The 17068-nt window shown below is 35.7% G+C and overlaps 1 protein-coding gene across 1 annotated transcript in view; it reads left to right on the forward strand.

Annotated features, from left to right (window-relative positions):
• The window catches only part of RNMT (RNA guanine-7 methyltransferase), a 28716-nt gene extending 12169 nt beyond the window's left edge, over window positions 1-16547 (forward strand). Inside the window, exons 5-11 of the mRNA XM_090285008.1 lie at window positions 1372-1484; window positions 2414-2595; window positions 5078-5242; window positions 7929-8046; window positions 11838-11939; window positions 13319-13352; window positions 16510-16547. Coding sequence (XP_090141134.1) covers window positions 1372-1484; window positions 2414-2595; window positions 5078-5242; window positions 7929-8046; window positions 11838-11939; window positions 13319-13352; window positions 16510-16547 — 752 coding nt within the window. The remainder of the gene's footprint in view (window positions 1-1371; window positions 1485-2413; window positions 2596-5077; window positions 5243-7928; window positions 8047-11837; window positions 11940-13318; window positions 13353-16509) is intronic.
• The last annotated feature ends 521 nt before the right edge of the window (window positions 16548-17068 follow it).

Below are 17068 nucleotides of genomic sequence, written 5' to 3' on the forward strand. Positions count from 1 at the left end.
GTGGTCCCCTCTGGGTCCAGATTGCCTGGGACCCTCCGTGCTTCCTGGACCTGTATGTCTATCTCCTTCACAAAATTTGGGAAGTTTTCCTCATTTTTTTCAATTCTTGCTTCCTCATTCTGCACTGGTTGACTGTTTTTCTTCCTTATGTTCCAAATCATTGATTTGAACCCCGGTTTCCTTCCCTTCACCATTGGTTTTGTGTTGATTTTCCTTCATTTCACTTAGCATAGCCTTCACTTCTTCTCTTATGCGTTTCCATACTCAAGCATATCTTGTCAATCCTGTGAGCATCTTTACCACCAGTGTTTTGAATTCTTCATCTGTTAGGTTGTCTATCTCCTCATCTGTTAGGTTGACTTATCTCCTCGTCGCTTAGTTCTCCCACTGGAACCTTGATCTATTCCCCCTTTTGGGCCATTCTATTCTGTCTCCTCATTCTGACAGGCTCCTGTGTTTGTTTGCCTCCGCATCCCAGGTAGAGCTATCACACCTGTTACATTGTAAGGGGCAGAGCCTTAGGGATTCGTCAGTACAGGGCGATCTGTTTCACCACGTTGTGGTGCTGTGTGTGGGGGAGGGATCTGAGAGGGAACAATGCTGTCTGCCCAGCACTTGCCCCTTTTCCAGGCTCCTCTCCCACTTCTGCACCGGACCGGCGCCTCTCTAGCTACTGCCTTGACCTTTGTTCCCAGAGTGGGTGGGTCTGCGGACATTCTAGGACCATGGGGGCCCTTTAAACAAGTGGACTCTGCTGAGAGACCAGCAGTTTCTGCCTCTGCCCCAACCCCCATTGGTCTGCACAGTCAGGAGCAATGAGGCTTGATTTTCCCCGGTGCTGGGACCGTGGGCTTCGAGGTCCAATAAGGAGCTGGGAGTGCTCCCCAGGTGTCCCTCCTGACTTTTTAAAACGTGTGACTGCCCTTTTGCTGGCCCACCACTGCTGCTGCTGCCACCACACACATTCTCTCCACCCCGGCTCCGCCCCTCCTACCTGTCTGGATGAGTATTTCTTCTTTATCTCTTTGTTTGCTGGACTTCCATGCAGTTTGATTTCCTGGAACTTCTGGTTGTTTTTAGTTTTGAGGTAGTTGTATTCCTTCTTAGTTGTGGAGGGAGACAGATTGTGTCTGTCTGCGCCTCCATCTTGGTCAGAAGTCTGCTGTTAATGTTTTTTGAAAAATAATAGGGCATTTATATTGGAACAAAGACTATTTTTAAGGAAATAGAACCTTTTTGCTTGTACTAAGTTTAGATTTCATGTGAAAGTTTATCCATTGAGATTAACGTCTAGATTTGTGCCATCTTTGCTTTATATTCTGTTATCTCTGAATCTTTGTCGACAGTTACTAACACCTCTTTCCCTTCCAGATATTGCTGATGTTTCTGTCAAACAGTGTCAGCAGCGGTATGAGGACATGAAAAATCGTCGTGATAATGAATATATTTTCAATGCAGAATTTATAACTGCTGATTGTTCAAAGGTACAAGGTTTCTAAAATTTGTCAGTTTATTTTTTATATATTTAGTCTGGGTAAATGATCTGTTTTAAAATCAGCTGTTTTTTAAAATGTGCTTTGAAATATTAAAAATCTTATGAATTTTCAGTTTCAACTAGAAATTCTACTAATGATAATTTTTTTTAATGATCACTGAATACTTCTGAAAATATTTTGCTTTTAATAATTTGAACTTTGAAATCATATGTTGCTTTTCCATTGAACAATATTTTTTTTCCAGTGTTTTAAAATAGAGCAAAATTTATGTTTTGTTCACTTTGTAATTTATGAGGGTAGTTTCTCAACATAATATAGTCTGTTTTTTACACCTTCTGTCTGTTTCTGAATTACTTAACAACTATGAAGCTTAAGAACTACAGAGATACCTGAATGGTGAAAGTCTCACCTTGAACTTTATGTTCTTTGACTTATTAGGTCTTCACACTCTTAGAGATACCTTTAATCATCCTATATGTGTTGTTAGCAGTATTGAAAGTGAAAGGGAAAGTGGTAGTATAATGCTGGAATGTTGGAAACCTTTAAAAACACTAGTGTTTTGTTTTTTTAAATGTCCCTAAGGCCAGCTTTTTAACCCTAGTTATTGTTCAGTGTCATTTTACTTAGCTTTCAAGTAAAGCCAAATAAAAGGATCAGCTCCTTATATTTGATTGATACATTTTAACATGATTTCAAATTTTCCAGTTTTTAAAAATTACTATGAAAATGGGAATCAAATTCTGTTGAATAAGAATAAAAGAATGATTTCATTATGACCTTTGTTATACATGAGAGAAAGCATAGTTAGTTGGAGGGCATATCTACTTTTATTTTGAGGATCCTCATTCTAGAAATTAATTTACTAAGAAGTTTTTATGTTGCACTTTAAAATATTTACCTATTTTAATTTGCTTTAGGAACTTTTGATTGTCAAATTGAGTGACCAGGAAATGCACTTTGACATCTGCAGTTGTCAGTTTGTCTGTCATTACGCATTTGAGTCCTATGAGCAGGCGGACATGATGCTCAGAAATGCTTGTGAGAGACTTAGCCCTGGAGGCTATTTTATTGGTACTACTCCCAATAGCTTTGAACTGATGTAAGTACTTTCAAGTATATTGTGATAGTAAGCTTATTTTAAAGTAGCAGTGTTTATCAGAGAGTTTTTTCAAAATATGCCTTGTTGATCTTACAAGGGCAAATATTTTGATAATATATTTGAGTAGATAATCAGAATTTAAGTTCAAACTTCCAGCCAAGATGGATGCATAGGTAGACACGCTTCACCTCCTTCCACAACCATAAGAAGGATTACATCTACTTCAAAACAAAAAACAACCAGAATTGCCAGAAAATCGAACTACATGGAAGTCCAATAAACAAAGATATAAAGGTACTCATCCAGACAGGTAGGAGGGGCAGAGACGGGAAGCCAGGGTGGAAAGGATGTGGTGCAGCAGCAAGGCAAGGCAAAGCAGGACAGTGGCTGTAACCGGCCAGTGGAAAGAGCAGACACACATTATAAAAGCAGGAAGGACACCTGGGGAGCTATCCCAGTCCCAGGCCAGAACACAGAGCTCATGGTTCCAGTGCCGGGAAAATAAAGCCTCATTGCATGTGGCTGTGAAAACAAGTGGCGGTTGGGGCAGAGGAAGAAACTGCCGATCTTTCAGGAGAGTCCACTGAGTGGACCCACATTGTCCTAGAATATACACAACCCATCCACTGTAGGAACCATCACCAGGACAACATCTGGAGGGATGCCAGTCACATAGAGAAGTGAGTAAAGTGACTGCAAAAGGAGTGAGTGCCAAGCAAGAAGCATTGTTCCCTCTCTGACCCCTCCCACACATATAGCGCCACAAGGTGGTGAAATGGGTCACCCAGCACTGATAAATACATAAGGCCCTGCCCCTTACAGCATAACAAGTTTGACAGCTCTACCTAAGACACAGAGGCAAACACAGGAGGCTGTAAAGTTGAGGAGACAGAGAAGTATGGCCCAAAACAAGGAGCAGATCAAGGCTCCAGAAGGAGAAGTAAGCCACGAGGTGATAGCCAACCTAATAGATGTAGAGTTCAAAACACTGGTGATGTTGATACTCACAGAAATGATTGAGAATGGCAGATGCATAAGGGAAGAAGTGAAGGTTATACTAAGTGAAATGAAGAAAAATTTACATGAAACCAATGGTGAAGGGAAGGAAGCCAGGGTTCAAATCAATGATTTGGAACATAAGGAAGAAATAAACAGTCAATCAGTACAGAATGAAGAAACAGAAATTGAAAAATATGAGTAGAGGCTTGGGAACCTCTGGGATAACTTTAAATATACCAACATCAATCATAGGGGTGCCAGAAGGAGAAGAAGAGCAAGAAATTGAAAACTTAGTTGAAAAAAATAATGAAGGAAAACTTTCCTAATTTGGAGAAGGAAATGGACATACAAGTCCAGGAAGCACAGAGAGTCCCAAACAAGCTAGACCCAAAGAGGACCACATCAAGACACATCATAATTAAAATGGTAAAGGTTAAAGATAGAGAATCTAAAAAGCAAGAGAAAAGCAGATAATTACCTACAAAGGAATTCCTATAAGACTATCAGCTGATTTCTCAAAGAATTTGCAGGCAAGAAAGGGCTTGCAAGAAGTATTCAAAGTGATGAAAAGCAAGGACCTACAACCAAGATTACTCTGTGCATTAAAACTATCATTTAGAATGGAAGGGCAGATAAAGTGCTTCCCATATAAAGTGCTTCCCATATGAGGTAAAGCTAAAGAAGTTCATCATCACCAAGCCCTTACTATAGGAAATGTTAAAGGGACACATTTAAGAAAAAGAAGATCAAAACTATGAACAGTAAAATGACAACAAACTCATAACTATCAACAAATGAATCTTAAAAAACCAAACAGACTAAGCAAACAACTAGAACATGGACAGAACCATAGATTTGGAGATCATATGGACAGTTATCAGAGGGGAGGAGTATGGGGAGAAAGCGGAAGAAGGTGCAGGGATCAAGAAGCATAACTAGTAGGAACAAAATAGAGGGATGTTGAGAATATTATAGGAAAGAGTAAAGCCAAACAATTTACGTGCACGACCCGTGGACATGAGGGGGAAGGAGTTGCTGGAGGGAATGGAAGTACTGGGCCCGGGGGGCAAAGGGTAAAATAATTAGGACAACTATAACAGCATAATCAATAAAATATACTTTAAAAAAAATTTAAGTTCAAAAGACAAATTTACAGATGAACCTTTAAAACATCTTAATGTGTAATTTAGAGGCAGAGGTTGTGGTACTGGACAAACTGCACATCAGATTGCACGGCACAGAGAATTAACCAATTGTCATGATAGTGAACCCTATCCTCCAGGCTAATTTTATTATTAGTACAATTGTTAATGATGTTTTAGTATGTTCCTTTGTAAAAGTAATTCAAATTCTATTAAAAAGCTAATTGTATTTTTAAAATTTCACCATGTAGTTTTTTCGCATGCATAATCTGATCAGCATAAATCTGAGCCAATAACAATTTTAATCTTTTTTTATTTTTGTTTGGGGCAAACCATTGTAGAAGACGCCTTGAAGCTTCAGAAACAGAATCATTTGGAAATGAAATATATACTGTGAAATTTCAGAAGAAAGGAGATTATCCTTTATTTGGCTGCAAATATGACTTCAACTTGGAGGGTGTTGTAGATGTCCCAGAATTCTTGGTCTATTTTCCATTGCTAAATGAGTAAGAATGTCGTTAACCTGTTGTTATTCTCTTTTTGCGTTCAGGGAGGGTAAAAGGGAGAAATCTGTATTTCTAGTCATTTCTTTTAGGGGACCCAAAGGAAAATAGAGCCTTGTTTAAAAAAAGAGACCTCAAGTCCGAGATTGATGCTATAGGGATCTTACAGCCTTTCTTAATTTTTCTTTTATTTCTGGAATTGAAAAGGGTGCCTGTTACTTTCAACTTATAGCAGAAAATAACCTGACTTTGCAAATAGCAAAAGATTTTTTTTTTAAATAATGTAGGTTGGCAATATCAAATGAATTATTCTTTTGACACAGGGATGGGTATTAAGAGTTGTTTTACATTTCACTGTAGCTCTGAAATCGCCTATGTCTCATAGACAATATTGATAATAAAATCCTGATTCAGGAATGTATTCACTCATGCACCTCAATTCCTAGGAGTCCTGGGGACTCCATATATGTGGGGGAAGTTGGAGTACCTGATTTTATCAGGTAAGACTTCAAGGCCTTATGAGATACCTTGGTCTTGGGGTTTTCCTTAATAGGGAGGAGTCAACTTAAATGTAGGGCAAATCACAGTTGACTGAACTTTATTTCCTACTTTTTAAGAGCAAAATCTTTTTTATTTTTTTTAACTGAGGAAAGAAGGCTCTATTGTCTGCTTGCTTTTAGTTGTGATCATTTGAATTGTGTCTCAGTCATCTGGTAAAATTATGGGTATGGGATTTTCAGTTCTACAATATATAACTTTCTTTTATATAAAAGAAAGTTAAGTAGTGTGTGACTGAATATGAGAAAAAAATACTCTGCACAATTTATAAATATAAACTAAAATCAAACTATTTTAAGTCACTTTTTTTTAAATTAGTAAACTTTTGGGAAATGTTACTTCTCTTCAGCTTTATATTATAAGAAATTAAACATATTTAGTGTATTGTTTCATAAGTTTAATATGTTAGCTTGATGTTTGGTTAACAAAGTTGGTGATTTTAAAGTTTTTTTTTTTAAGTGCTACGCAAGCACTAGCAATCTTTTCTACTTAATTTGCCTGTTGATGATAGACAGAGTCACTAGTCATCACTTTTAATATCTAATATTTTAAAAATTATTGAAACAGGTATTCATTTGGTGAGACAGATTCTAACAATGCATAGCGATTTTTGAGATGCCCTTTTGTCATTTCATTAAGAAACTAAACAAAAGTATAACTAGCTTTTATATGGCAAACCTATTCAAATTGGTCGAATTGAGTTTCAGTTCTTCATAATCATGATATTTCTTAGGTATAAAACTTGGTTTCATTTCTAAAGGCTTATTTTGGAGACTTATGATAGAAAAGAAACTACCTAGAGTAGAAGAAATTTTTACCTTTTTTCATGTGGTCATTCCAAGGAGAGCTAATTTAAATTACAGGGAATCCAGCCTTACATATGCCTTTTATATACAAATCCAAGTGGCCCTCATAAGTTTCCCTTCATTCAGTCCCCTCAACTGTCACCTCACAAGCCCTCAGAGTTTTTTCAGGCCCCCCCCCCCCCTTTTTTTTTTCTTTTCTTCTTTACCTGCTACCTGGAACTATCTCGAGGCTCCCTCATGTTGTCTACAGATACATAGGTACAAACTTTAGCAAATGCAGTGGGGGAAAAAAACCTAGGGAAACCTAATGTAATTGAGGGTTTAAGGAAGCCATCCATGAAGAAGTGATGTTTAAGTCAAGATTTATAAAGGGTGAATAGAAGTTGGCCAGGTAAAAACTGGAATGAAGAATCTTCCAGGCCCAAGAGACAATATGTATGAAAGAGTCAAAGAGGGAAAGAGCTTGGCTAGTTCAAGATGCTGAAGGACAACCACTGAAGTACATTTTATAGTTTAATGGAGAGGATGTAGTTGCGTGTTGAATACAGTGGGCATTAGGGAGAGGGCAATGGCATGGAGAACTCGCAGGATTTCTGGCATGAATTCTTAGAGGAATTGACTGAAATAGCAAAGATTGGCAACAATCTAGTGGGGTTCAGCCTTGTATTTGAGAAGTTAGAGAATGCCTATTCTATATCCTGCTAGAAATTTCTAGTAAGAAATGGAATAAATTAGTGGGACACAAGAGAGAGCTGAGCAGAGACAGTTGTTGGCATGCTGAGTAGAATCAAGGGAGTGAAAATGAGTAAAGGCTCTGGGCCAGACTCTTCAGAACCTTAAAATTTAGAAGTTGGGTAAAAGAAACCTGTGAAAGAAACTAAAGAAGCAGCCCATGATGCAAGATAGAAATTTAAATAGTGTATTTTGCCATAGAACCCAAAAGAGGAAGAATATTTTAAGAAGGAAGTTGGCAGCTATTTTCTATACTGTTGAGGGATAAGGTTGAACAAAATGGATTCTATAGAAAAGTGTTCCTTATACCTCCTTATTTCCATCTCACAGTATTTCATTTTACTTCTTAACCTATTTGTTACATTAATAGAGCTCCATGTGACCCATTGATATTTAGAAGGTATATTTTCTTATAGGCATGGTAGTGGTATGTTGTTCATTCATTTTGCTTCATTTTATCATGAATATATGAAGAAGATATGGTAATTTTCTTAGCAAAACACAGCAGAAGTCACTGTCATGTAAAAGTAAGCAACTGAGAAATTGCAGCTACTTTAGAAGCCTTTTCATTATGTAATCTTGATTTTGGACAGAATGGTGAAGAAGTATAATATGAAACTAGTCTACAAAAAAACATTTCTGGAATTCTATGAAGAAAAGATTAAGAACAATGAAAACAAAATGCTGTTAAAACGAATGCAGGCCCTAGAGGTAAGTATTTAGAAAGGTTTAAAAATTCCAGGTTATGGTAAACTTATTTGGCTGCTTCTGAGATTCTTTTCAAGGCTGTGAATTGCATTTTGATATGAATTACACAGATTATTTATAACTACTTCATACTCTTTAGTACCAAGGACAGAGCTTGGTACAGAAATTTTGCAGGGTAGGTGCTCAGTAAGTACTTGAATGAATGGAGTAATGCTGTTGTCAAATTTTATTTTCTAGATAGTACTTCTTTAAAGTAAGATTTCTCAACCTGAGGACTAGTGGCATTTTGGACTGGATAATTATTTATTATGGGGGCTGTTGTGTGCACTGTAGGATGTTCAACAGCATCCTTGGCCTCTAGTCTTTACACACTAGATGCCAGTAGCACTCCTACTCCTAGATGTGACAGCCAAAAATGTGTCTAAACATTGCCAAATGTTCCCTGGGGTTCAAAATCACCTCTAGTTGAGAACCACTTCTTTAAAGTAATGCCCTTTGGTTACATCAGTAATTTAAAACCTTCCTGCCAGGGTAAAAGACAGGCTCATACCATGTATAATTTTATTCCATGTGACTATCTAGCAAGATTCCAGTCTTTTAGACTATATTGGTCCTGAGACCTGCTTTAACTCCTGGACTCCTCTCTGCTTCCCCAATGCAGTAGTGAAGGTAGTCTATAGAAGATATAAACACAGTATACAACTGTTAATTAATTAGTTTTCCTTAAATATTTTATCAGTGTTGAATTGGATAGATCTAAAATAGGGAGCATTTTTGTTATTGGTCAGCAGAATCATATTAAATAGTCATTAAATTCTTTTGAGAGTTCATTCAATTTAGAATATTTTAACAGTATTCTTTTTTTAATCCTTACCCAAGGTTATGATTTTATTAATTTCAGAGAGCAGGAGAGAGAAAGAGAAAGAGAAACATCAATCACTTGCCTCCCATACACACCCCTGCCAGGGAATCAAACCCACTACCTAGGTATGTGCCCTGACCAGGAATTGAACCCACAACCTTTCTGGTGTATGGGATGACACTTCAACCAACTGTGCCACCTGGCCAGGGTTAAAAGTATTTTAAGCATATTTATCCTCATAATTACCCCATGAAATAGGTAAAGCTTTTGTTATTTTCCAATTGGCATCCTGAGGCTCAGAGATGATAAATGGCTTGTTTGAGGTCACATGGCTGTTAACATTCAGAGTTTCTTCAGTATTTATAGGCAGTATTCCAACAAAAGTTTCTTGTAATTGCATCCCTTCCTCTGACCCCAGATTTTGAGTGGGAGGGTCACCTTTAAATCCTAAATTGTCTTATAAAAACCAGTAATCACTAAAACATTGTATCTTTGTTGGTTACATTTCTTATATTTCAGAATTAGGAATGTTTGTATTTGCTTTATATTAGAAGACGAAGCTTGTTTTTGTTTGTTTTGAGGGAGAAGAAAAAACTTGATAGTGTTTTGCATGGACAGTGATCAATTATTTTTACTTTCTCTTCAAATGTGGGTAATGAATTGATTTATTCAAAAATATATGTAGACTGTGGATATAGAATATTGGTCCCCTTTAAGGATGATATGGTATATTAAGGAAATAAGCTTACAAGCAAATAATTCAGTACAGTAATAAGAATTGCAGTAATAAAGAAATAACAAAGTGCAGTGAGTATATAAGAGGGCCCTTTGAAAAAAAGTAAACTAAGAGTTAAGGCAGAGTTACATGAGAGAGCAGAGAACGTTGAGGAAGTACTAATAACTCAGTATTTCTTAGCGCAGTAGGTCTCCAGTCTTCCTTCTTCATTACTGTGCTTGAGGCTATAACCTATCACTATAGCTATATGGGAACATAAATGAGCAGCAATAGTGTTTAGTTTGAAAAAATCCTTTGGGTTTATTTCTACTTCGCCAAATCACTTTTGCAGGCCTGTAAAGGATTTTGAGTTGGGGAGGACATGACTCCGGTAGTGGTAAGGATGGTTCAGAGGGATGATAAGAAGAGAGGCGGAAATATTGGTCATGATGCTGTTGTTTTAGTCCAGATCAGATTTTAAATGGATCTGTTTCTCGTTTGGCTGTAAAAGGTCTTTCCTTAAAGCCATCAGTCATCAGCTGGCCCAGAGTTCCAGCAGTACAACCAGTAAAACTTTGCTGTGTTCTCCTGGAGCAGGGTAGCAGAATGAAAAGACATAAGCCAAAGAACTGTAGTTATAAAGACCTGACACCTGATTTTTTTTTTCCTCACCTGGCAATAGTTCTGGGAAGGTAACTGCTTTGAGAGGAGACACTTAATAGGATGTATACATTTTAGTAATTTTAGAAAAAGCAATCACTTTGCAGCTTCTTAATCATGTTTGGTCTTAAAGTGATTGATAAGGGAGAGAAACTAGATGTTTGGTGACAGGCAAATAATCACATGGAGGAGTCTTATACTGGCAAGTTGAAGAAAAAAATTAGAATAGTTTGGCAGACATGCAAATTAAAGTTTTGAAGCTTGTGATGTGATGAAACCACAAGATATGGGATTGAAGCTTCAAAAGAACTTAGTCATCGCCAGCAAGGTTTCTTTTATCTTGTGTTAAGATGGAATAAAGGGTATAGTTGCTAATGGTAATGATAAGGAAGTCCAAAAAGCCAAATACTTTTAAACAGCAAACAAATAGCTAAATTTCTAATGCCTCAGCTCACTGTAGGATATTTATAAAGTAAAAAAGAAGATAGCAAAGTGAGCATTCCCAGATCATTTTCTTAAAAATTTATCAGGGTGATCTAGGTCTAAAGTTGTTCCTTGCTAGCTGGTAGCTCAGTTGCTTAGAGCATCTTCCCAGTACATGAAGGTTGTGGGTTCGATCCCAGGTTAGGTCACATACAAAAATCAACCAATGAATGCATAAATAAGTGGAACAACAGATCAATCAATCTCCTCCCCCCTCCCCCTCTCCCTCCCTCTCCCTCTTTCCTCCCTTTCCCTCCTTCCCTCCCTTCCTCCCCACTCCCTCCCTTCCTGTCTCTAAAATCAATAGATAAAAAATATTTAAAAAGAAAAAAGCTATGTAACTTTTATAAAGCAAACGGTTGTTATATTAAATATTCTATGGATTTGTTTTGATTTTCTTGTACTTGCAAAGTATTATTCTTTGTAGAATAAGGAGAAATTAGTTAAAATGGATTATAAATAGTGCTTGAGGTATTTTTAGGCATAACCTTAAAAACATAGCTGTGTGTGTATGTTTATGTGTGTGTCCCTTCTTTAGATTCTTATGGAAATCTGGAGATTTCCTGTATTTTGGAGGCTGGATTATTTTCCTTGTCTTCTTAAACTCACAGGGTTCTCTGTTGACTTGAGTTTTTCACTTGTACTGTTTCTAATTACTGTTCATGTCTTTTGTGGCTATTAAATGTGTATAATGCCAAAATTAATATTTAGCTCTTTTGATAATGCGTACCTTTCTTCAACTTAGTATTTTAAGAGAAAAAGCCTTTGCCTGGGAGTCAGAGAAAGGCAGGAGTTAGCTGCTAAGTGGTCCTCATTGGTGATTAAATGATAAAGTTTAGTCTGACTTTTAATATTCTGTGATTATGATCCAAGTTCATCATAGCAGTTCTTTGTTAAAAGGTAATGCCTACCACCCATTTTTTTTTCATATTTCACAAGTATCTGTAGTTTGTCTTCCTGAAGTAATACTTAGGGATTATTGTATTAATTGTTTTATTTCACTGATTTAGTATGTTTAATTCTGAATTGTAAATTTTATTGTGATATCTTAAGAAGTTTCACTTGTTTCCGTAGACATATCCTGCAAACGAGAATTCCAAACTTGCTTCTGAAAAGGTGGATGACTATGAACATGCAGCACAGTATATGAAGAATAGTCAAGTGAGGTTACCTTTGGTGAGTTTTCATTTTTTAACATGGTTTAATTAAAAAATGGAATAAAAGCATATATTGTGTAAAAACTTAGCAAAGTATTCCACTGGTTTACAGAATTTGGGTTCACTGAGTTACAAATCAGATACATGTCAGTCTGTTTCCCCTAAGTTATAATGACTTCTTATAACCATAGAATATAAAGTAAAATGTACTTTAGTAAACTGAGAATGGTGTGCTGTATATGAAGCAGTAAGGATGGGGAATAGTTACAGGCTTAGTTTGCGTTTCTTGTTATATCATTATATCTTAGCCTAGGTACTACTAACCCATGGTTTTTCAGAGATAAAATTCAAGGACTCATGAACTTAGATGGTGAAAAATTGTCACTATCTTCTACATGGAATTTTATATTTTCTTTTATGGTGAATGCAACAATACCACAGCGGTATTATCTGTAACTGACTTTGTCATTAATAGAAATTACAGATATTTCCATAACACATTTCTGATGACATCCTAGAATATTGTTTACATTTATCATTTCTTCAAAATTACGTAAGTTGCTAGAATTGCCCTGTATCTTCTTAAGTCATTGCATTACTATATAAAATTTTTTAAATACTTTGATACCTTTTAAATATAATTTATTTTTTTGCAAGTTATGTATTTTATTTGTGGTTTCTTCATAAACACACAAAAGTTTTATTTCCTCCTACAAGGCTATTTGATATTTTGATATAGGCCTTTTATTATTTCATTTTCCAAGTTAAATATACAAGATAGATACCTTTTCTAGTTAAACAACACACACACACACACACAAGTACCCTCTTGATGCAGATTTACCCTTTGGTTGAGAATCAGTGGTCAAGAATTTGACGGGAGAGCAAAAGGATTAAAAGAATGGTGTTTAAGGTTAATCTCATTGATTTAGTTTATGTGTTCAGATCACAATATTTACAGTAATTTATATGTGTATTTATAGCAAAGATAGGGTTGTTTGGACACCTCTGCCCATTATTGAAAAATAACTGTGTATCTATTATATATAGTTGACCGTTGAACAATGTGAGGATCAGGGACACTGACCACTTGCACAGTAAAAAATCTATAACTTTTGATTCCCCCCACATTTAACTATTAATAGTGTTGACCAAAGCCTTACTGATAACATAAACAGTTTATTAACACATATTTTGCATGTTATATGTATTATATAAAGTAAGCTAGAGAAAAGGAAATGTTTTCAAAATCATAAGGAAAACTTACAGTATTTATTGAAAAAATCCACATATAAGTGGACCCATGCAGTTAAAACCAGTGATGTTCAAGGGTCAACTGTACTTCCATATTCAATCTGAAATTTTTCTTTCTTTCTTTTTATTTTTTTGTAATTTTAGGGAACCTTAAGTAAATCAGAATGGGAAGCTACAAGTGAGTATATCATCAGTGTAAATTTACTAACATTTTCAAAGATTATTTCAAAGTGATCATTAAAATCTGAAAACTTAAGAATTTTTCTGATATATATTAGGTTGTTAGTGTATATATTTATGTTTATACAAAAATCTCTATGTCTCATTCTCCTTATTTGCACAGCTGTTTCGTGCCAAGAGAAAATATATACAGCATGTTGCTTAACATAAACTTTCACAAGCATTCTTAAATATTTTCATTGCCTACTTGTTAAATACCCAGCCATATGTATTTGATGCCTTTACCTCAATTTCTATTGGAAATTTTGGCTTATAGAACACTTCCATGTATTTTGATTCTGGCCACTCTGCTTTTGAGAGTGAAGGCATAATAAATACTAGAGCATTTAGTGAAGTAGCATTGAGCATATATTTTAAAGTGGTGGAGACAAGCCTGATATGGAAATATTTTAAATTGAGGTGCCTAGCTGTGTAAGAGAAGTCAGAGGCCTGGCAAATCTGTGAAGTTTTGTGATTCTTCAGCAAATGGATATTAAGGAAGTAAGCTCCCAGAGCCACACTGTTAAGAAAATGATAATACTCTTATGTAGTTGTACTGAGGACTTAAAAGATAGTTCCAACTGTTCATTTAAATACTGGTAATTATGTTGAAGGCAGTAGTAGTAATCAAAAACAGTCCACTTGGTAAACATTGAGTGTTGACTTACATAAAGTGCTATGCAGGGGCTTTAGGGGATAAAAAAAGTAAATAAGTTATAATCTCTGGCTTCCAGAAGTATATTATCTAATGGAAAAAAACAAACAAATAAATTCACCAACTGGGAAAATAATTTTAAGTGCTAAAGTTATAGGAATGGGGAAAAGTAGGTGGAGAGGTTAATAAAAGCTTGTGAAACCTGAGATATAGTAATACTGGATATTATCAAGTGTTTATCATGTTCCCAGGCACTATTTTAAGCTTTTTATATGTTGTAACTCACTTAAGCCTCACGACTATACAAGTAGACTACTATTTATTATATCTACTTTTCACAGGTAAGAAAGCAGTCAGATAGCTAAGGTCCCAGAGCTAATTCAAGTGTTCCTCGTGGAAGCCCACATTAAAAAAATTTCTAAGGATTTACTGAAATTGGTAGAGAGGAAGAGGAAAGAAGACAAAATAGCTTGTCTTAGAATATTGGTACCCCTAGTAGAAATGGGATTGGAAGCTGTGTTAGAGACATAATCTTCTTTGACACCTGAGACGTGTGCATACTACACATTTCATTACTTTCCCCAAATTGGAAATGGGACAGTTATCTTAATATGCCCCAAGTCCAAGAGTACAGTGTGAGGGCAAACAGCTTTGGTTGAAGGCCTTGATGATGTGATGGCTGTAGCTTATAACTGTATTTTTATATTAAGTATAGACTTTAGTAATAACATACAAATGGATTAGATGGCCCGAGGCAGTTGAGGAGGTGATGGGGTAGAAGTGTGAAAAGCAGTATGAAAGGAGCAATGGCCAAGTAGCAGCCAGAATCTAGCTCTTGGGATCACTCAGCTCTTTGATAAGGTGACGTATTCTAAACTGGAGGGTTTTGTGGGTTGGAAAGTGCATGTTGTCACAGTCTATAAAATGTAAGAAGTTATATTTTGAACTCCTACAGGTCTAATTATTAAGTTCATATTAACCCAGCCTGCTGCTCCTCTAGAAGATGCTTTAAATGTGAAAGGAAAAAATTGTTACCGAGTTGGTTTTAGACGTGGTTCAAGACTTGTTTAAATCCCAATTGAAATACCTGCGCAAAAGGCATTTTATATGAGTGAGACTTTCAGAATGTTTGATTTAGAAAGGAAGGGTACTAATTGCTTCTCTGAAATCAGAAACTGCATCTTAGTGGTTTCAAATGACACTTCATGAGGACAATACTGCCAGGTCACTTATAGTAGGTATAGGTGTTTTGGGGTAGATTAGGCAGGGTTGCACTGCAAACTTGGAGTGCAGGACAAGGATAAGTAATGCTGGTCTGTTGTAAATCTCTTGTGAGTATTTAGACAACTTTGCTTCCTTATCCTTTAGAAGAATCTATAGTGTTGATGATAAACCTGCCTGTTTTCTCTCCACCTGTCTACCATTCTGCTAGCCATGTTTAATTGCTCCTACAAAAAATAAATAAATAACTAAATAATTTGGTAACTAGCAGTTGAGCAGAGAATAGTATAGCATGACTGAAATGGTGCTTTGGAAAGATTTGTATGATGCCTGTACAGGCTGGGTTGGAAAGGCAGAAAGCTGAAGGATCAGAGGGTGTTATGTGATCTATCATCCTTCATCTGTTCCCTTTTCAAAAATTAACTCAAGGAGTGAGGACTCCAGGTTATGTGGCCTCACTAGTTGTATGAATGTCCTAGCACACATCCTAAGCATCCTTGTGATGTTTTGAGGATTTGTCATTTTTTATGTATTTTCTTACCATAAAATCTATTGGTATCTTATTAGAAGATGTAGCTTTGTACTTCAATGTGCTTCAGAATGAAAAACCTTAGATGCATTTACATGTCCGGATGAATACATGTCAAAGCAGGAAATTTTATTTAAGGGAGAGAATACCCTTGGGGCTGCATTCATGGAGGAATATCACTGTTGGGCCAGATTAATATCTCTAAGCATCAATTATCATGTAGCTTTTGGCTTACTTTCCTTACCAGGCCCTGCGACACAGCAGTTCAGTCATTGGAATTTTAACATGCATGTCATATATATTCCTTATAATTCTTATTAGTTTTTTCTAAGTAGAAAACTTATTCTACCTATATATCTTGCCTCTGGGTAAGGAAAAAAAGTCATAAATTTTTAGTTTTTAATTTTTTTGTTTTTATACTCTTAAATTTTCTTATTTCAAGCTTTTTATAGATTTTTAGAGCTGTTGAAGTGGTTTTCTCAGGGGCTATGATGTCACTATTACTGTAAGTTTTCAAATAAACATCATATGTAATCCCATATATGCTTAAATGACTCAAAATAATTAAGGAACTCTTAGAAATGATGAGGTTTCTTTCCCCCATCAAAAGCTATTTTAGGGTCTAAGAATTTCCACCAAATTATGAAGAGGATTGAGATTGTGTTGTTTATGAGAAACCAGACTCTAAACTTCTATTTATTTTCTTTTTAGGTATTTACTTGGTTTTTGCATTTGAGAAGCAGCAGTAAGCACCAGAACAGCTGTGTTCCATCTTATACAGATTTGAATGATCTACTTTAGATAGATTTCACAACTTTCTGTTTGTTTATTTTAATTATTTTAAATGTACAGGATGCTGCCAGAAACTCCATTGTATACATTTAATATTTGCTGTCTGTGACAGATGAACTTTTGTGTGTGTATATAAGAATAAGTTGGGACCTTCCTCTTTAAAAATCTATTTTTAATGTTCAAATAATTCCACTTGCCTCTACTCTCTTAGCTCATAAAAATTATATGACTTGTTAAAGCCACTGAACTCTTTCCACAGTGCTTTGATTTGTTCAATCTATTTACAGTATTAAATTTATTACAGTTGTAGAATTGATGAGGAAGTGTACTGGTTTGCAGGTGTGTGCTCTCATTTCCATAGTTTTATTATATAGTGTTTTTCAAGATTAAGTGGATTGCATCTCTGTACAATTGAATGTAAATGTATCACTAAAGTTAAAAATTTAAAACTAAATTTTAGATGGTTATAATACTTATT

The sequence above is a fragment of the Furipterus horrens genome, unplaced genomic scaffold (assembly GCF_987537825.1).
Source record: "Furipterus horrens unplaced genomic scaffold, mFurHor1.1.pri manual_scaffold_8, whole genome shotgun sequence".
Classification (NCBI taxonomy): domain Eukaryota; kingdom Metazoa; phylum Chordata; class Mammalia; order Chiroptera; family Furipteridae; genus Furipterus; species Furipterus horrens.